At 51.7% G+C, this 19,853-nt stretch overlaps 1 protein-coding gene across 10 annotated transcripts in view; it reads left to right on the forward strand.

Annotated features, from left to right (window-relative positions):
- The window catches only part of ACACB (acetyl-CoA carboxylase beta), a 122,081-nt gene extending 102,420 nt beyond the window's left edge, over positions 1 to 19,661 (forward strand). For 6 of the 10 annotated variants that reach the window (XM_053206199.1, XM_027044026.2, XM_027044027.2 and 3 more), the window contains 16 exons: positions 1,971 to 2,093; positions 2,197 to 2,466; positions 3,382 to 3,479; positions 4,573 to 4,693; positions 6,271 to 6,381; positions 7,245 to 7,388; positions 8,235 to 8,355; positions 9,979 to 10,075; positions 11,648 to 11,744; positions 12,295 to 12,430; positions 13,267 to 13,444; positions 15,017 to 15,129; positions 16,089 to 16,243; positions 16,890 to 17,060; positions 17,170 to 17,306; positions 17,961 to 19,661. In XM_053206199.1, coding sequence (XP_053062174.1) covers positions 1,971 to 2,093; positions 2,197 to 2,466; positions 3,382 to 3,479; positions 4,573 to 4,693; positions 6,271 to 6,381; positions 7,245 to 7,388; positions 8,235 to 8,355; positions 9,979 to 10,075; positions 11,648 to 11,744; positions 12,295 to 12,430; positions 13,267 to 13,444; positions 15,017 to 15,129; positions 16,089 to 16,243; positions 16,890 to 17,060; positions 17,170 to 17,306; positions 17,961 to 18,087 — 2,199 coding nt within the window. In that variant the 3' untranslated portion in view covers positions 18,088 to 19,661. The other 4 variants (XR_008291747.1, XM_027044029.2, XM_027044030.2 and 1 more) reach the window with 4 other exon arrangements.
- The last annotated feature ends 192 nt before the right edge of the window (positions 19,662 to 19,853 follow it).

The following is a 19,853-nucleotide window of genomic DNA, read 5'->3' on the forward strand; positions in this document are numbered from 1 at the left end:
GTGTTAGCCTAACGCTATGTCACAGTACCTACATCAGGCATCTCACTTTAGCCCATCGTGTAGGCATGTTATCACCTCCTGCCATCACAGGAAGAAGGGTGAGTTTAGTACAACAAGACATTCTGGGAGAGAGAGAGAGAGAGACTGTGTTCACATAACTTTTATTATAGTGTATTGTTATAACTGTTCTTTTATTATTAATTTTATTGTGCCTATTTATAAATTAAACTTTATCATATGTATAGAAAAACAACGGCATATATAGGGTTCAGTACTGTCAGGGGCTTCACGCATCCGCTGGGTATCTTGGCGCATATCCTGCGTGGGTAAAGGAGGATTTATCTAATTGGAAAAAGTAAGTTTTGATTTCTACCTTATCTAGCACACAGAAATAAATTTCAAGGGGATTAAAGCTACTTGGAGTCAGTTTAAAGCATAAGCTGTACAGGAAAAGACCCATAAACTTGACTATATTAAAATTTTGAAGTTCTTGATGCAAAAAAGGAAAGATGAGTCCCAGCTTGAAAGAATATGTTTCAATGCCTATTACCAGCAAGGGATTACAACAGATTATCTAAAGAGCACGTATAAATCAGTTAGAAAAAAAAAAACAAAAAACAGGGAAAACTATAAAAAATATGGACGGGAATTACAAACAGGAGGAAATTGGCAAAAAAGAAACTCCCATGGTCGATAAGTGTATTCAGAGGCTCTCCTTAATAATCAGTAGAGAACAGATTAATACCGCAGTATAATTTCACACCCAGCAGACAGGTGAACGTTAAAATATTTGACAAAACAGGTATCGGCAAGTGCATGGAACAAAGGAATTCTTATGCCTTCTTACTGGACCTGTAAAGGGTCTTTAAAAATGAGAGAGCAGGGGGCGCCTGGGTGGCTCAGTTGGTTAAGTGTCCGACTTCGGCTCAGGTCATGATCTCACCGGTGGTGAGTTCGAGCCCTGTGTCGGGCTCTGCACTGACAGCTCAGAGCCTGGATGGAGCCTGTTTCAAATTCTGTGTCTCCCTCTCTGTCTCTGCCCCTCCCCCACTTGTGTGCACGCTCGCTCTCTCTCTCTCTCTCTCTCTCTCTCTCTCTCTCTCTTTCTCTCTCAAAACTAAAAATAAACATAAAAAAATGAGAGAGCAGTTTGGTAATATTGATCAAACTTGAAGCTTCACCAACCCAGTGACCCAGAAATTCCGCTCCTCGGTACCTACCTGGCGAGACTCATCCAGGTTTATAAGAAGAGACCATCAGAATGCTCGTTACGGCCTTATTGTTAGTACTGCAGAGTTGGAAGCAACCTAAATGTTCCTTAGAAAAGGCTATGAATAAGTAAATTATGATCTACTCACACCATGGAAACTGAATAGTAGAAAAAATGAACCAGAGTTAAATTTCTCATTATGGATACATTTCTCACACCTATGGGGGAGCCGATGGGGCAAGGTACAGAAGGATGTGTCCAGGGCCAGACCATTTATTTAAATTTTAAAAGCATGCAGGGGTGCCTGGCTGGTGCGGTGGGAAAAGCACACAACTCTCGATCCTCACGTGGGACTCGAACTTATGACCCCGAGATTAAGAGTCACGTGTTCTTCCCACTGAGCCAGCCAGGCGCCCGGCATGGTTTAAATGTATGCATATATAATGCATAAAAGCATGCACGGGACTAGTAGATGCTGAGTTCAAGACAGACGGTTATCTGGGGTTGGGGAGGGACGGGTTGGGGAGGGCTACACCAGGGGCCTCAACTGCATTTTTCTTCTTCCTTTAAAAAAATTCATAAGCAACCGCGGAAAAATTAGGATTTGACAAAACCACGAGGTAGGTGCTTGGGTATTTATTATTCTGTGTGGTTTTTCTGTGCGTGCTTTAAAGAGTGGATGCTTTAAAAAAAGAGAGAACTAGAAAATGTGCCTCCCTAATGGTGACTTCAGGTTTTCTCTTTCTTTCCCTGTCCCTAGGCTCTCCTTAAACTGTGGGGCTCCACAAACGACTACCCCAAAGACATCCTGACATACACCGAGCTTGTGCTGGACCCTCAGGGCCAGCTGGTGGAGATGAACCGCCTCCCTGGAGGAAATGAGGCAAGAATTCAGCAGAGCCCAGCCCCTGGCTGGAATCACCCTTTCCAAAAATGTCCCCCTGAAGAAACAAACCGTTTTCCTCGTGTGTGCATCCCCTCGGCAGGTGGGCATGGTGGCCTTCAAGATGAGGTTTAAGACCCGAGAGTATCCAGAAGGGCGGGACGCGATCGTCATCAGCAATGACATCACCTTCCGCATTGGATCCTTCGGCCTGGGAGAAGACCTTTTGTATCTGCGTGCGTCTGAGATGGCCCGGGCGGAGGGTATCCCCAAAATCTACCTCGCAGCCAACAGCGGGGCCTGTATCGGCCTTGCAGAGGAGATCAAGCACATGTTCCAGGTGGCTTGGGTGGACCCAGGAGACCCCCACAAAGTACGTCACAAAGCCAGCCTGGCGGTGTGACGCCACCCGGTGGGGGTGATGGCGCCCACAAGGGGGCGGAAAAAATCTTAGCGGTCTTTGTGTACAAAGCACAGACATACGAACAGCACACAAAAGGCATATAAAGTTGATCAGTATTAACATTTCATGAGACGGGGTGGCAATTAGGAAAAAATGTCCTAAAAAGGCACCTTAGGGGAACGATAATGAAGACAAGTTTGTAAACGTTGAGCTAATATAGGCTGAGCACCTCCTGAATGCACTGTACATGAAGGATACAAAGGTGAATGAGACATAGTCCCTGGCCTCAGAGAATTCTCACAAATGATCTGGGAGACGTAGAGGCACCAGCCACGATAAAGGCGCAGTGAATGAGAGAAAAGTGCGCATTTCATGATGGGGAACTGCAGGGGACAGTTATTTTTTGCAGGCAAAGCATGCATTCTCAAGGGGGTGATCCTGCCTCTGCCAGAGGGGCAAAAATTATTCTTTTCATGTAAAAAGCATGTATACATACGTACACACACACATATATACATACGCATACATACGCATGGTTCGTAAACTATATAATAAAATTTGGTGGAGGGAGCTGGCAAGAAGGGAACAAAAGAGACCCTTCAGGGGAGCAACGATGAAAAGATCGTTGAGGAACTGAATCAGAGCAGGAAAAATGTGAGGTTGTGTGTAAAGATGAGTGGAAAGCTCTTAGCACTGATCAGACCTTCAGTTTATAGCCGTTATGAATATGGTATTAACATCAGACATGTTAACTAGGCTGTTAACACATTGTTGACTCGTTATTAACCTCCGCCCCTATAGCGTTGTGGTTTTTTATAAAAAACATTGGCTGTCGAGTGCAGGGAGCTGAATTCACAGCCTCACTGGAGTGTATATATTTTTAAGGGATTTAAATACCTGTACCTGACACCTCAGGACTACACCAGAATCAGCTCCCTAAACTCTGTCCGTTGTAAACACATCGAGGAAGAGGGAGAGTCCAGGTAAGTAATTTATCAGGTAGCTCCTTCATTTTGCCTCTGGTCGATTTCAGCTGCTAATGGGCAATCCCTCTCTTTGCCTCTGGGCTTGTGGGTGACGTTTTCAAATGGGCTGGTGGTGTTTGTACAGTGGGGACCCCTGAGCTTTCTGGACACCGACGACTTAGACCCCTGGGGAATTCTCCAGGGTGAGCCCTTCCTTGCCATCCCAAAACGAGTCACAGCTTTCATAAAAATAGTACCTCACGCAAGAAGAATTAGATGGGTTCCCCGGAGCTGCCAGCTCATGTTTATGCCCAAATTAGCCAGACTGACACAGCAGCGATTTGGCAGGCTGGTAAGGTGTAGGCAAGGTGGGAGTCTGCTCCAGTGAGAAGGTTCAAGGCTACCAGCTACCAGCTATCTTTTCCAGGGAGTTTTGCAGGTGTTTTGTTTTGTTTTGTTTTGTTTTGTTTTGTTTTGTTTTAGTGAGGTTGACAAAATCAGAATTTCCCAGCTAGGTTTTCTGGAATGTTAGTTGGTGATATGTTGGGGGGGGAGGGTAGTGTAGTAAAAGTTCCATAATCAAGTAAGTTGAGGAACACTGGATTTAAAGGAGATCTAAAAAGCATCTTTACTGCAGGCCTTCTCAGAACCTTTAACGGTTGCAGTGTCTTGTGAATCTTTAACAGGGGCTGGGCTGTATAGTGGCTTACACTTCTGTGGCCATAGAATCTCTTGACTGACTGATTGGTTGATTGACTGACTGTGAACTAAGTGGCTTTCCCCATCTCTCTGTAGACCAAACGCTATTCTAGATGGTTTTTGGAGGTGGGCAGGGTGGGGGCAACATTTCATGAGGATAGCCTCCAAATAGGCAGACATCTTTGGTTGGAAGGGTGATAATTACTGATGCTGTACTTGCCCTTCTAGAAAATTCAGGACCAACTGTGAAGGTCCTAGACCTCTGCTTTCCTTTCACTCCCGGCTGCTTTGTCACCTTCTGTTCCCTCACCTTGCTCGTCTGCCCCTCCTGCCCTGGGTCCCGGGGAAGTGTGTCCGCCTTGAATTTTTCTGGGCTAGAGCTTGGTCTTGAATCCATGCTCGGTTCGTGAAGGTATGTCATCACGGATATCATCGGGAAGGACCGTGGCCTGGGTGTGGAGAACCTCAAGGGCTCGGGCATGATTGCAGGGGAGTCCTCCCTAGCTTACGAAGAGATCGTCACCATCAGTATGGTGAGTCTCCTATTATACTTCCTTTTCCTTTTCGCCTTTCTCTTACGGAATCTTTGTAAGCGTCCCGGAAGTAAAGGAGCCCCGTGCGTTCATCGTGCAGTTCCAGGGATTGTCAGCCAGCAGCTCGTCCTGCCCCCTCGGTCCCTCTGCTCTCCTGTTTGGGGATATTTTAAAGGAAGCCCCTGGCCGTGTCTTTCCATCTGTGGATGCTCCGATGCAGATCTTTACTAGATAAAGACCTTCCCCCGCCATGCTTTTTTACAAAATGACAGTACTGTTCTTACACCAACATCAACAGCAATACTTTAATATCCTTGAAACCTGGTTCGGGGGTCAGTTTTCACAATTATCTCAAAATGTATCTTTTTATAGTTTGAACCACAGTCCAATGTCTTCTTATTTAAAAGGTACTGAGTATTTAGAAGAACTTTTGTCGGGTTTTAATTGGTACTGAATGAATATCTCCACTTCCCTCCCTTGGCCTTTTCAAAAATATTTGCTGTTTCTGGTAATACTACTCTTTCATGGTAGATTGTCGTTTAAGACCTTATCTTTACATTCGGTGTTGGATCTTCAGTTTCCAGGGTGGAAAATGTGGCCATGAGTGTCTTCCTTAGGCTAGTGTTCTGCATCTCATTTACATATATTTCATATATGTTTCAAAACCTATATATATTAATATCTACAAAAGATATGTATTTTTATATGTTCCAAAGTACATATTTTGTATGTATCATATATAATATCGTTTATATCAATATGATATATATGATATATGTCATAATGTATATATATCATTATGATGGTGACATCATGATATATGACATATGACATGATATGACATATATAATATATAATTACATGATAATACATATCACACATATATATAATGATATAACATTTATATACATTATGACGTATCATATAATTATATGATGATGTAATATGTAATTATATATGACATATATCGTGTATATAATTATATATGATGACATATATATGTGTGTATTTATCTATATATATGTATATATAGATAGATATAGATAGATAGCTATATAGATATATATAATTTTGAAAAAGTTTACGACTGACTCACCAGAAGTTACAAGCCAGTATAGAGAGGTCCTCTGTCCCCCTCACCCAGCTTCCCCCAAGGCAGTATCCTACATAATACATTATCGAACCCAGGACATTGACATTGGCACAACACTCTTACCTTGGTATAGACCTTAGTCAGATGTCACCAGTTTTGCACGCACTCCCAGATGCCCTGTGGCTGTGTGAGAGGCTACCATGGCTCAGAAGAACTACATATAAGCTATGCCTTGTGTGAAGCAACAACCAGAACATTCTGTGTCTGCTGTCTATCCTCACAACACTCTTCTTCATTAACCACATTCTTTCTGGAAGCCAAGGTTAGGTAAGCCCGAAGGAGTGGCCTGTGCCTGTGCCATTTGGTCACCTGCCAGGCCACCAGTGGCCAAATCGTACCCTCCATGTGTGCCCAGTGGGTTCCTGGGCTTTCCCTCCCCGACCACACCTGCCTCCGGAATTCCAAAGGGCTGCTGTCTCCACAGGTGACCTGCCGAGCCCTTGGGATCGGGGCCTACTTGGTGAGGCTGGGCCAGCGAGTGATCCAGGTGGAAAATTCGCACATCATCCTGACAGGAGCCAGCGCTCTCAACAAGGTGACCGAAAAGGAGACTGTAGGGGGCGGGCGTGTGGGGCCAGGACTCATTTTAACATAACCACCGTCTCCCAATGGAGGACTTTTCTCAGTATGAAACCAGTGTCATTCCAACTGAGCTAGGAGCTGTTTTTCCAATTTGTACTCATCTGGGTCTCTCAGGAGCCAAAACAATTTTTTTCTAAGTGTTAGGCTCTTGTGCTAAAACTCTTGTGTGCTGACAGTTTAAATTTTAAAAAAATTATTAAGGTGGCATTATATATTGTAGAAAATTGGAAAAAGACCACCCCCCCCAAAAAAGTAATTTTGCTCCTACTAAAATTTTGGTGTCTTTCCATCCCATCTTCTGTCTCCATGACGCCTGGTGAGCGTGTGGTTTGGGATTCTGTTTTCACTGTATGAAAACATACCCCACGTTGCTGTAAAGCCTTGGTAAGATAATGTCTGATAAAATCCCACTGAAGTTCTGCAAGTCTGGTCCCGGAACCAGCAGCAGCATCACCCGGGAACTTGTTACGAATGCAGATTCCCAGGCCCCGGCGCCAACCTGCCGAGTCAGAAATACCCGGTAGGGTTTCACCTTGGAGAAGACCCAAGTAATCGGTTGGATCGCTGGTCCTCAAATTGGGCCGCGGAGTTCCAACTACCTAGAAGTTTAAGGAAAAAGCACTGATGCCTGGGTCCCAGCCTCAAAAGATTCTGCTGTAATTGGTCCGGATGCAGCCTGGGCATTGGGAGTTTTGAAAACTCCCGGGTGACTGTACGGGCGGCCAGGGTTGAGGACCGCCGAGGGAGATGACTTCCGAACAGGTGGAAGGGGCCTGAGCCGGGCAGGCCCTTGCTAACCTTGCCATGTCAAAGCAGGTCCTGGGCAGAGAGGTTTACACCTCCAACAACCAGCTGGGCGGCGTGCAGATCATGCATCACAACGGCGTCTCCCACGTCACTGTGCCAGACGACTTCGAGGGCGTGTACACCATCCTGGAGTGGCTGTCCTATATGCCAAAGGTCCAGTATCCCCACCACTCTGCAACTGTAGAGTCTGGAAGACTTTGTCATCAGGTTCACTTGCTGGGTGGTATGGGAGTTTGGGAACCAGGAAGTGCCACCCTTGTGGCTGGGCTTAATTTTTCTTCACTCCTCCCTCCTTCCCTCTCAGACACCCAGCTCTGTCTAGCTGTATTTTGCTTAAAAAAAAAAAAAATGCCACTGGGGCGCCTGGGTGGCTCAGTTGGTTAAGCATCTGACTTCGGCTCAGGTCGTGATCTCACGGTTCGTGAGTTTGAGCCCCGCGTTGGGCTCTGTGCTGACAGCTCAGAGCTTGGAGCCTGCTTCGGATTCTGTGTCTCCCTCTCTCTCCGCCCCTCCCCTGCTCGCATTCTGCCTCTCTCTCAAAACTAAGTAAACATTAAAAGAAAATTTTAATGCCATTGTAAGATGCTATGTGCTGATCCTTTATAGAGGGGTGGCCTTGCGTCTCATTAAAAGAGGTAACACTGAACAATAGAGAACCCTGAAGCTTTGCAGTCGGGCTGGATCCGATTCCCGGCTTCCTCATCGCTAGCAGTGAGACCTTGGGACAGTCTGTGCATCTTCCTGGGCCTCAGTTTCGTCATCTGTGAAATGGGAATAACAATAGCACCTACCCTAGGGAGCTCCCTTGGTGATTCAGTACAATGGTGTTGAGAGCCTGCACCTTGGCAGGCCCTCACCAAACGCCCCTCATGCTGGCGATGACTGGCTAATTCGGGCAGGGTTCTGTGGCGCAGGCAGGCATGATCATGGTCGGAGGAGAGAAGCAGATCACAGGCATGGCTGACCGGCACGGAAGACTGAGGCTGTTTTCTCTTCTAGGATAATCGCAGTCCAGTCCCCATCACCACACCCTCGGACCCCATTGACCGAGAAATTGGATTCTTCCCGTCCAGGGCTCCCTACGACCCCCGGTGGCTGCTTGCAGGACGGCCTCACCCAAGTGAGTCCCTAAGTGCTTTGCCGGAGACCTGGCTCTTGGGTTTCTTTTCTGAAAAGAAGGCGTGAAGGGGCCCTCTGGTAGAAGCCCCGACCCTCCCTTGGTCACACATCCCGGAGGGGGACACCTGAGATCAAACGCAGAGGGAGTGGAGGCTGGGGGTGGGGGGCACTTTTCTCTATACTTTTCCTAAGTCGTTAATAAAGAAGCGGTGGGCACAGGCTCTGGGGTCCTCGGGCTGGCAGATGCAGGGAAAGTGCAACAGGGGGCCTGGCCTCCCTCCGAGCTGCCCCGTGGTTACATAGGCAAATGCAGACGTCAGGGTTTCAAAGACAAGACTACACCCCCCCACCCTCTCTCTGAAAGGGGCAAGCAGGTATTTGATTACCTCCTGAGCAAGCAGAACACCCCAGGGAAGCTGAGCTTAGCCCGTTACCATGATCCCGAGTCTGGAATTTCAGATGCCGCTGCCTTTAGGGATCCGCCTGCCCGTCCAGCTGCGTGGTGCAGGAGGGGTGCCCGTCAGGGGCGCGCCGGGCGCTGCCGGCTCAGGATACCCCGCGGCTCGCTTGCCCCTCTTGTGCCTCTCTCGAGCTTTCTTCCCCGTGAGCTCTGAGGGGGATGGCTTTATCTTGCCTAAAAAAATGTCCACCTTGTTTCTGACCATTTTACGCATCTAGTCAGGCCAGCCCTCGGGCAGACACGGGAGTTGGGCTGCTTTGTTCTCAGGCACCCAGCCTCCCTCGCTGGCGGCTTGTGACCCTCGCGTCACCTGGCTCCTTTATCCTTGGCCAAACCGGAGTCACGGACACCAGGGCGCCAATGCTTCCTTTAAAGGGACGGCTGCAATTGGCATCATCATGTTCTGTCCCCTCCCCCTCCCCAAGTCATCTCCCTTCCCCTCCTCCCCCGCCCCTCCCCGACTCCCCTCTTCTCTCCCTCTCCCTCTGTCTCTCTCTGAAATTGAAGATGCCCCCCAGTTAACGTTTAAATGTTATTAAGCTACTGCCGGCACATTGAGGATGAGGTTTCCCGGGCAGGTGGTCCCTTCCCCAAATCCCACCTTCTGAAGGGGCCCTGTCAGCTCTCTTTGCCTCCTGGGCTGATCCTTGGGATTAGGATCTCCGTGCCTTTGGCATTGGCAGGAGCTGATACGGTTGGATGTTCCAAATGGGCTGAATTCCTGACTTGGGGTATTTTCTGCAACCGTGTTTTTGGAGGGTTTTGTTTTGCTTTGCTTTGCTTTCTTTTTTTTTTTTTTTTAATTTTTTTAATTTATTTTTGAGACAGAGAGAGACAGAGCATGAACGGGGGAGGGTCAGAGATAGAGGGAGACACAGAATCGGAAGCAGGCTCCAGGCTCTGAGCCATCAGCCCAGAGCCCAACGCGGGGCTCGAACTCACGGACCGCGAGATCGTGACCTGAGCTGAAGTCGGATGCTTAACCGACTGAGCCACCCAGGCGCCCCTGCTTTGCTTTCTTTTAATGGGGTCGGGGTCTGTGTGGTTTTCTGGAGAAACAGGTGTCTGGGCTGTGAAGGTCAGGTTGTCTGCCCCACCAGGCAGACCATGGGGACCCTCATCAACCCAGCCCCTTGGCCTGGGCCTCTGCCCTTCTGCCCACAGCTCTGAAGGGATCCTGGCAGAGTGGATTCTTTGACCACGGCAGTTTCAAGGAAATCATGGCACCTTGGGCCCAGACGGTGGTGACAGGAAGAGCAAGGTAACCCTGGGAACGGGGCAGCCTGCAGTCGCCTGGCCTCACCAGGCACTGGGACTCCCAGGCACTAGCCATGGGTCCTTTCCTCCTGGGTGACCCCCAAGAACACTTTCCTTTTGGCCTCAGGGCTTTCCGAAAGGAAAACCAATTTGGGGGGATGGTTTTCTGGAGGCTGAACTGCTTCATAAAGTCTGGATTTTTCTGTGGCCTTAGGAAAGGCCATCTCAGCCATCTGCTTGCTGGGGGCCAGAGTCTGCCCCTTTGGGAGTCAGAAGACAGCGCTGGGTGCTCCCACCAGAAAACCACACAGACACTCAAAACTATGAGGTCTGTTCCACGAGGGCCACGATCAGGAGCCCTCTTGTCTACGCAGAGCTGGTGGACGGCTTAATCGCTTGGATGCTTTCAGAGCTGAGCAGCTCACCCCTCAGTGGTGCAGCCGTCATCATTTTAGACATGTCTGGCCACCTGCGGGATCCTCTCCGTATAATTGACCCTTATAATTATCCTTATAAATTAGCATTCAGATCGTGGCACGAGGTAGTTGTTACAAGTCCAGGCTCTGGAGTCAGATCTCAGGTCCTTCACTTTCTCTGGGCCTTTACGTCCTCATCTGCAAGACAGGGATGATAATCCTGCCCCCAGAGGACTGCTGTGAGGACATGTGTCAAGCTCTTAAAACACCCTGAGTGCTCCGTCAGTGCCAGCGGCTGCTATTCCTGTCCTTGTTGGTGCTGTTATTTCTCTCTCGGGCAATAAATAAGTATTAAAATACTAAATGTTAAGCCTAGTACTAACAGCTCATCCCTCCCCCCTAAGTGTTTTATTTTTTAAGACCTGCGATGAGATCTCCCTCTTCTACATGGAAACCCTTCCTTTATTTAAAGACTGTCTCTCCACCTGCCTCGTAGACACGAGTGACCCAGGGATGCACCTGGCTCAGGCCTGGCTGGTAGCAGGCGGGTGACAGTTACTAATGTCATGGAATCCTCTGAGCCGCAGCTCCTTCAGGCTCCACATCCGCCACCCCTTTGAAAGCACGCCACAGTGCCTAGACCCGCCCCGTCCCGTGCGGTGGCTGCTGGCCGCGTGCAGCAATTCAAATCTCGGTGACTTGAGAGAGGAAGGTGTATTCCGTTCCCCTGTTGCCCTTGGCACGTTTCAGGTGCTGAGCATCCGCCCGAGGTAGCATGTCACGGCTGCTGTTCTGGATGGCCCAGGGGGAACACAGCGTCCCAGAAAGTTCTAGTGGAGAGCGCTGCTCCTGCACTGGCCTGACCCTCCCCATCACCACGATGGCTGCTGCCCCAAGAAGGGCGCCGATGGTACCTTTCCAGCCCGCCGGCTGGCGAGGAGGCTCTTACCGCTTTGGAACGGCTTCTTTGCCTTTCAGTAAAATAACCCACCAGAGTAAAAGCTGTGCACGCTTCTGCACGCGTGCCCGCGTCCCAGCCTTTAGTTCCCAGGTACCCAGGATGCCCATAGAATGTCAGCCGGGGCTGGGCGGACCCGTCTACCCCCGGATCCAAGGGGGCTGCCGCCCAGCTCCCCGCTCGCCCCTGCTCCACCTCACAGGCTAGGGGGGATCCCTGTTGGAGTGATCGCCGTGGAGACGCGGACCGTGGAGGTGGTAGTGCCTGCAGACCCTGCCAACCTGGATTCCGAGGCCAAGGTCAGAGGGCTGGGAATTTGGGACTGTGGTTTCAGCTGGCTCAGCCAGCTGGAGTGGATCCTGGGCGGTCACACGCCTGCCCTTCCAGCCTCAGGGGAGTCCTTGGCCCCAGGGGCGCCCGTCTCCAGCACTGTCTCTGCGGGATGCATAAATGTCCTATGCTGTCTTTCTTCTTCAGGGGGGTGACAGGTCCCTGGGAATCCCTCCTGCCCTCTGCACCTGTCCCTGTCCCTGTCACTGACTCTAGCTGGGCCATGGCACATATGGGAGGAGCTCAGGAGTCAGAGGGTGGGTCCTAGGACTCGGTATGGCCTGGACTGGCTTGGCACCCCTTTGAGCCTGTAAATGAGGCAGAGGGAACCTCCCTGGGCTGCAGAAGCAGGGCCCCCAGCAGGTGAGCTTCGGGCCCTCCCTGTGAGCCCTGGCTCTGGTGTGGGTGCCAACGCAGATCAGATTGCCTGCCCTCTAGGGTATGGCTCAGAAGACTGTCCCCGTGTCCCCTCGCTGGTCTTGCACAGAGGAGTCTGATCCAGGCCACCCTGTGTTCCAGATAATCCAGCAGGCGGGCCAGGTGTGGTTCCCAGACTCAGCCTACAAGACGGCCCAGGCCATCAACGATTTCAACCGAGAGGGATTGCCCCTGATAATCTTTGCCAACTGGAGGGGGTTCTCCGGTGGCATGAAAGGTAAAGCCACCTCTCCTGTGGGTGTCCCAAAGCTGCGGGGTCAGCACCCAGGACAGGGAAACCCCCTCCAGGTGGCGCTGTCGCGTCGTCATCTTAGCCGAGCCCACCTACAACCTCCAAGGATGGGAGCAGTTCAGGGAACATCCACCCATTTCACAGATGAGGAACTGAGGGCTCCCAGTGTGACTAGCCAGAGGTCACCCTGTGAGGGGCAGGGCAGGGTGGGCGACCCCGGGAACTTTCCTTCCTGTGAAGGGGCTAAGAGTAAGACCAGCCTGAGAGAGGTCTGAAGTGAGGGTTTGATATGAGCTGATCACGGGTGCATGGTGTTAGCTCCTGGCATGATGATGGTTGATTTTATTATTGCAGCCTAACCACATAAGGTGCCTGGTACTCGGAGAGCCTCGTCTTGGTGGAAAATAACGACCACGCTGTCTGTGGGCAGGAGGGAAGGATCTGTGCTATTGCTGGATAGATAGGGTTCCGTGTGCTAGGAACGGCAGGACAGGGCGGGGGGCAGTCACCGGTGAGGGCATCCTGGAGTCAGAGCTGGAAGGAAGGGACCCTTGAGATTGCCCTACGCTTCCTTTTACAGATGGAGGCACTGAGAGGCCCCAGTGTGAGGGAGGGGAGAGTGGCCTGGCCAAGGTGACACGGACAGTAAGGGTGCAGTCTGTACCTGGCCTCCTCTACTGCCCTTTCCATGGTGCCGCGAAGCATCCCGGCTGAATACGCTTTCTCAGGCTCCCCAGGACAGCGACGGCTGGGGGCTTGGCGTGTGGCAGGTGCTGGGGCCTGAAGCCTCCTCACCGGGCAACTAACTGCTTTGCTTTCAGACATGTACGACCAGGTGCTAAAGTTTGGAGCCTACATCGTGGACAGCCTCAGGCAGTACAAACAGCCCGTCCTGATCTATATCCCACCCCACGGGGAACTCCGGGGGGGCTCCTGGGTGGTCGTGGACTCCTCCATCAACCCCCTGTGCATAGAAACGTACGCAGACAAGGAGAGCAGGTGGGTGTGTGACCCTCAGCCTCGTTTCCCTTCACCCCCAGTCCCGAGGCCCCATCATCTTTGAGCCACTGGCCAGGAATTGCCAGGGCATTCTGAGGTTCTGAAGGATGGAGAGGCTCCAATTTTACCAGTCCGAAACTAGCATCCAGTGCACAGGTGGATTTTATCAGGAGAGTTCATGGCACCTGAGCTTCCTGGCAGCCAGGATAAAAAGGGAAACATAACCAGTCCTCTAGTTCTCCCTGGGCTCTGAGTCTCTGCCCAAGCTGTGAGTTCCTGGAGGGGCTGTGCTTTATTCAGTTTTATAGGCCAGGGCCTCGCACAATGCCTGACCGCTAGCAGGTGGTTGGGAAATCCTGGCTGAACAAATGACTGACAGATACTTGCCTGAGAGGTTACTGGTTCGTCGGGAGAGAGAAACCTGTGGCACTTTGTTAAGGAGGAATTCATTCATTCCAGGAACGTTTACAGAAAGGATAATGACAGTGGTACTTGCTACATGGTGCTTGAGTAACTTTAAAGTGAAGACTCTAAGTTGGGGCGCCTGGGGTGCTCAGTCGGTTGGGCGTCCGACTTTGGCTCAGGTCATGATCTCGCAGTTCATGAGTTCGAGCCCCGCATCGGGCTCTGTGCTGACAGCTTAGAGCCCGGAGCCTGCTTCGGATTCTGTATCTCCCTTGCTCTCTGCCCCTTCTCCACTCACGCTCTGTCCCTCAAAACTGAATAAATGTTAAAAAATTAAAAAAAAAAAAAAAAAAAAAGGAAGACTCTAAGCTACATGCTGTGTAGGATGTCAAGACCTCAGGAGTAGTTTTGCCCCAAATATAGGCATCCTCTTCACATGTCTGTTACCCATTCATTCATTCAGTGACTATTGAGTACCTACTATGTACCAGACATCATGGTAGATATTGTGATATGGTGCACATGAGCGACACCTGTCCCGCCTTCAGTGCACCTAGACCATCACGGGGGGCTGTTGAGCTCCGCCCTCCAGGATGACTTGGGACATGAGCAGCCTCAAGTGGGGGGTCATCATTACCTTTTCACTGTGGCCACCAGGAAGCTCAGAGCTACATCAAGTATTTCTTGGGGCTTCCCAACTATCAAAAGAGGATGAAGGGGGCAGTGTGGGGGGTGAGTGAGAGGGCCAGCTCATACTGAACCATGTTGAGTTCTTCATTGTGCCTTTGTGAGCTTGGAGGAGATCAGAAACAGTACCCTGGCCCAAGGAGAGCAGAGATTAGGAAAGTCACAAAGGGCTGTAGCTGAAGAACAGGAGGGCTATGCTGTTCTGGAGAAGAGGCCTATGCTCTCAGAGCCGAAAGGGCATTCCAGAGTTCAGAAAATGTGATTTTAAGAAGTTGGCTCAGCCCCTGTATATTTTATGGATATAGAAGCAGATGACTGGAGAGTCCCCTCTGACTTGCCCAAGGTCACAGAGTGAGTCTGTGAAAGATCTAAGAACTCACACCCGGATTTCCTGGCTCTCCTGTCTCTACCCCCATGTCTCCTGGCTGTAGTTTGTTGGGGGGACATCTATACTTCTACCCCTTCCTCTTCTTTTTTCAGGGCGAGCATTCTGGAGCCGGAGGGAACAGTGGAGATTAAGTTCCGAAAGAAAGATCTGATAAAGACCATGAGGAGGATCGACCCAGTTTATAAGAAGCTCGTGGAACAGCTAGGTGAGAGGGGTGGAAACGCCTCAGGTCTCAAGGGCAAGAGAGACCCAGCCCGCTCCCCTCCCGGGGGGTTCTAGTCCGGTGAAAACAAAGTGCCAGCGTGCCAAAAGACAGCTCCAAAAATCGGGGGATGTGTTAAACACGTTCATATAGCAAAATCAGCCCTTTACCATCAAAAAGTATGTTTAATGCCTTCGCGTATTTATTTCTGAACACACATAAAATAGAACAATGGAAGTATCTGGGGCCAGTGAGGACGATGAGAATTTGCACAGCAAAATGTCCCTTTAGAATTTTCCATCAGACCTGAAGTATGTTACCAATTTTGTCTGAGTGATAGTTTTGTTTCACTTGTAGCCTTAGATGTAATTCTCTTTAAAAGTCCATATTGGGTGACAGTGCCTTTATAACTGTGCCCTTCACAAGATTTATTAGAGTGTGTGTGTGTGTGTGTGTGTGTGTGTGTGTGTGTGTGTAATTTCTTTGGTTTCGTGTCAGGGTAAATGCTGATCTCTTGAATGAGTTGGGAGGTGTTCCCTCCTGTCTTCTGAGTCGGAATTGGCATTATGTCTTTAAATCTTTGATAGGAGGTTTCTGGCTACAAATTCATCTTTATTATATGTAGGACCATTCAGGGGATCTGTTTCCTCTTGGCAGAGCTTCCATAGTTTGTATATTTCAAGGAATTTGTCCATTTCATCTAAGGTGTGAAATTGGCCCAGCGTTGTTCATAATATCTCCTTAATTGTATTTTGCAATATGTGTGGAAAATAGTAAGTGATCGTAGCCCTGAGCACAGTGGTTCTTCCCGAGAAGGGGGCACATTTAGAGTTGCACGCTGAATGCGGTCTCGCCATGGTAAGCACACTTCTGAGACCGTGCGAGCAGCTTGGTTTGGGGGCAGCTTCCGAATCAGAGCGCAGGCCTGTCCTGCAAACCCTGGTTTGTGCCCTTGCCCACAGGAGTGTCCGAGCTCTCCGATAAGGACCGCAGGGACCTGGAGGGCCAGCTGAAGGCCCGGGAGGACCTGCTCCTGCCCGTCTACCACCAGGTGGCGGTGCTGTTCGCCGACCTCCACGACAGGGCCCACGGCATGCTGGAGAAGGGTGTCATCTCTGTAAGAGCCTGCAGCTGTGGGAGCCCCACATGAATGCCCCATCCTAAGGTCACCTGGTTTCCAACCGGAGCAGATCTGGGCTCGAAAGCTACATGTTAGAAACACTTGGGGAGCAATAAAAAAAAAAAAATCCCAGTGCCCAGGTGGCTCTTCGGACCAATTAAATCAGAGTATCGGGGGGTGGGAGCCCCGTATAAATAAGTATGGCTGCAAATCCCCAAGCGATTCCAACAGGCAGCAAGGTTTGGGAACCACCAGTCTGACCTCCATGGGAGTCTCTAACCACGGGCCAGACTTGGGAAGGATTGTTCCCGCCCAGCACTGGCCTTCACCAGCCCCACCCCATCGCTCGGCCCCTAAGAAGATACCCTACACTCACCTACCACCCCTGTGTGTGGCGCTCCCTCCCAGCCAGCCTAAGCCTCTCCGTGCCCCTGGGAAGCCCAGTAGAGTCCCGGTGAAATCTTGGCCCCGCCAACCCCCCCCCCCCCCCCCCCCCCCCCGCCCCGAGCCTCAGCTGCCCCGCCTGTAAAACGGGAATGATCACCGAGCTTGCACCTAGCCCAGGGCCCCGCCCCCGGCAGCACCCTGCATCTCTGCCCGCCCCTGCCCCTTCGGAGGGCTCAGGCCTGGGGCTTGTCCGCAGGACATCGTGGAGTGGAAGACCTCACGCGCCTTCCTGTACTGGCGTCTGCGCCGCCTCCTGCTGGAGGACCAGGTCAAGCAGGAGATCCTGCAGGCCAGCAGTGAGCTGAGCCACGTGCACATCCAGTCCATGCTGCGTCGGTGGTTCGTGGAGACGGAGGGGGCCGTCAAGGTGGGCCTGGGCGGAGACAGGATGGGTGGGTGGGTGGGTCAGTGCGTGCCTCCCGGGGCTAGCCTGCTCAGGGGTCCCTCTCTGAGGCTGCCTGTCCCCTTCCCCCCAGGCCTACCTGTGGGATAACAACCAGATGGTGGTAAAGTGGCTGGAACAGCACTGGCAGGGCGGGGGCGGCCTGCGTTCCACCATCCGCGAGAACATCAAGTGTTTGAAGCGCGACTCCGTCCTCAAGGCCATCAGACGGTAAGTGGCCACCCCGCCCACCCGCCCATGCCTTGGACTTCTTGGCGAGCGCCGGATTTACCGCCAGCCGCCTGACCCCAGAGTGCCACCTTGACTCCATGACGCTGCATGGTCCCCGAGCCTACGGCTCAGCCTCGCGTGCGAGGTCCACGGCTAGGGGGCTGTATTCCTTGCTGGAATATAGAGGACAGCTGGCCCAAGGTCACGGCTGGAGCGCATCTGGGAGAGCCCACGTTCTTAACTGCTAGGCCCTAGGCTGCTGGCTCCCAATGGTGCCAGCCTTTCCAAAGGATTTGCTCACCCCATTCCCATGGGGTCCCCTGTGAGATGGGTAGTCGATCATGTGGGACCCCATTTAGGGAATGAAGCTGAAATTTAGGGGAAATACTGGGTCTCCAGTCACACAGCTAGTGACTGACAGGGTCCACTGTCCATCCAAGTGTTCTGACCCCCAGAATTCCCTCCTGCCGTATAGGACCACACCCCCCCCCTCCTGCCACGGTGACCACGGCACAAAGAGACTTGGGAGCCCTGGGTTGTCACCCACCCAGGAACATGGCATGGCCCTGCACAGGAATTCTTAGCGACCGCCCTAGGACCCCCTGACCTAAGTGGCAGGAATGACCCCTGCCCTTTTCTCCCCTCCCCCTGCAGCCTGGTTCAAGACAACCCTGACGTGGCCGTGGACTGCATCGTGTACCTGAGCCAGCACATTAGCTCAGCAGAGCGGGCCGAAGTCATTCACCTCCTGTCCACCATGGACGGCCCAGCCTCCACCTGACCCCGGCCCACCCGGCCGCTTTCAGGATCACGGGCAAAAGAAACCACGCTGACCCACCTACCGCAGGCCTCATCAGGACCTTGGGGGTTTGCTTTTTAAAAAGAAAAGAGCAAAAAAAAACCCCTCAAAACCCCAAAACCCCCAAAACCCTAGGCATCTCTGCAGGGCTGCTGGCCTCCCACTCACTCCTGCCTCAATAAAAAGCTCAGGAGAGCCCCTTCCGAGCAGAAATAGCTTCCTCTCCATCACTGGGAAGTTGGCTCTGGTGTCTCTTGAGACATCATTTTTTTTTTTTTTTTTTTGCTGCATCCCTGAATCACATTGAACCCAAACCCCCCAGTTTCCTTTTGCTTTCCAGTGCCTGGTATGCGGGCTCCAGGTGTTCTCTTGGGCTCGTTTTATATCAGATCACAGAATCTTTGTATCTTTCTACTCTGAGACCAACTCCTGATTGTAAGCGTCTTACATAGTTCGGCAGAGTAAGTCGGCCGAGGAAGGAAGCGCAGAAACAGCCTGGTTTTTGTCATGATGCTTATTTGGAAACTGTCAAGTCACCTGGGAAAGGGCATGAATGGTTTTTGAAGAGAATAAAACGGTATGTCGTTCCCCACGTGGCCCCTAGAGGGGCGCCAGGAACGTCTCGCTGGTAAGGCCGTGCTGATTCTGTTTTCGAAAGACGAAAAGCAAATGGGCAGAACTGTTCGGCCGCACATTTCAGGACCTTTGAAGACAGCTTCCGTGTGGCTCCCAGCCCTCCCAGCCGGCCCCTTCCCTGGGAGGAGGACAAGGACGGCGCCCCCCCGGTCCCCTGTGTGCAGCCTCGTGGCCGGGTTGGGAACACGAAGGCAGAAGGCAGACGGTCACCGGGCTCACAGCCCAGCTGGCTCATGAGTGTCACTGCGGGGATGGCCACTACTCACCTCGAAGGCCCCCTCTGCCGGCACCCCCTCACCTGGTGCCTTGATGTCTGTGCAGGGATCTGGCCCCAAGGGGCAGAGCTCTTGGTTTGCAAGGACTGGACCAGGAGGGCCACACCAATTTGCTCAGGGAGGCCCCTGCGACCTGCCCTCCAGCACTGGGTTCTGGAGGCCGCAGGGCATCGGGGGCCTGCTATCCTCCCGGCCCCGTCCATCAGTTCTTGGGTGCCGGTGATGGGGGCAGTTGCCCCCCCCCCCCCCCCCCACTGCTGGGATGGGAAGTTTGTCTGAGGAACCTTGCCGGTTCAGAGACCGACGAGGCTGCCCAGGGAAGCCCCCCACCAGCCCGGATGCTTCCACTGCCTGAGTGGAAAAAAAAAACAGAGTTTGGCCATCAGCCAGTGACGGACCTGGCACATGAAGGTGTCATGGGGGCAGTGAGGGATGGGAGGAAGAGGAATTATCTGTTGTCCCATCCTGGGGCCGATTCGGGGAGGGCGTGGGACTCCACGCTGACTCGGGAACTGAATGTTTCCGTGTGCGGGAGGCTCCCTTGGTTTTGGAGGGAAAGGCAGGTCCATAAGGAGCTGCTCCCCAGGTGCAGTGGGTGGGGGATCCCGCCAGGAGATGTGTGGAATAAAGTGTTTTTTAAAGGAAGCACTTTGGCCTTGACTTATTACCTGGACCAGAAGAGGCAGGCCGCCTGCCTGGGTGATTGCCCTGGAGCTCACCGGCCTGCCCCATTGGCCGAGATCTTGCTCAAGCCCCCATCCCAGGAAGACAAAGCTCTGATAAGAGTTTGTCTCCCAGAAGTCAGACAGTTTGTGACAGTTTGTATCCTGGAAGTCA

Source organism: Acinonyx jubatus, chromosome D3 (genome assembly GCF_027475565.1).
Source record: "Acinonyx jubatus isolate Ajub_Pintada_27869175 chromosome D3, VMU_Ajub_asm_v1.0, whole genome shotgun sequence".
Lineage (NCBI taxonomy): Eukaryota > Metazoa > Chordata > Mammalia > Carnivora > Felidae > Acinonyx > Acinonyx jubatus.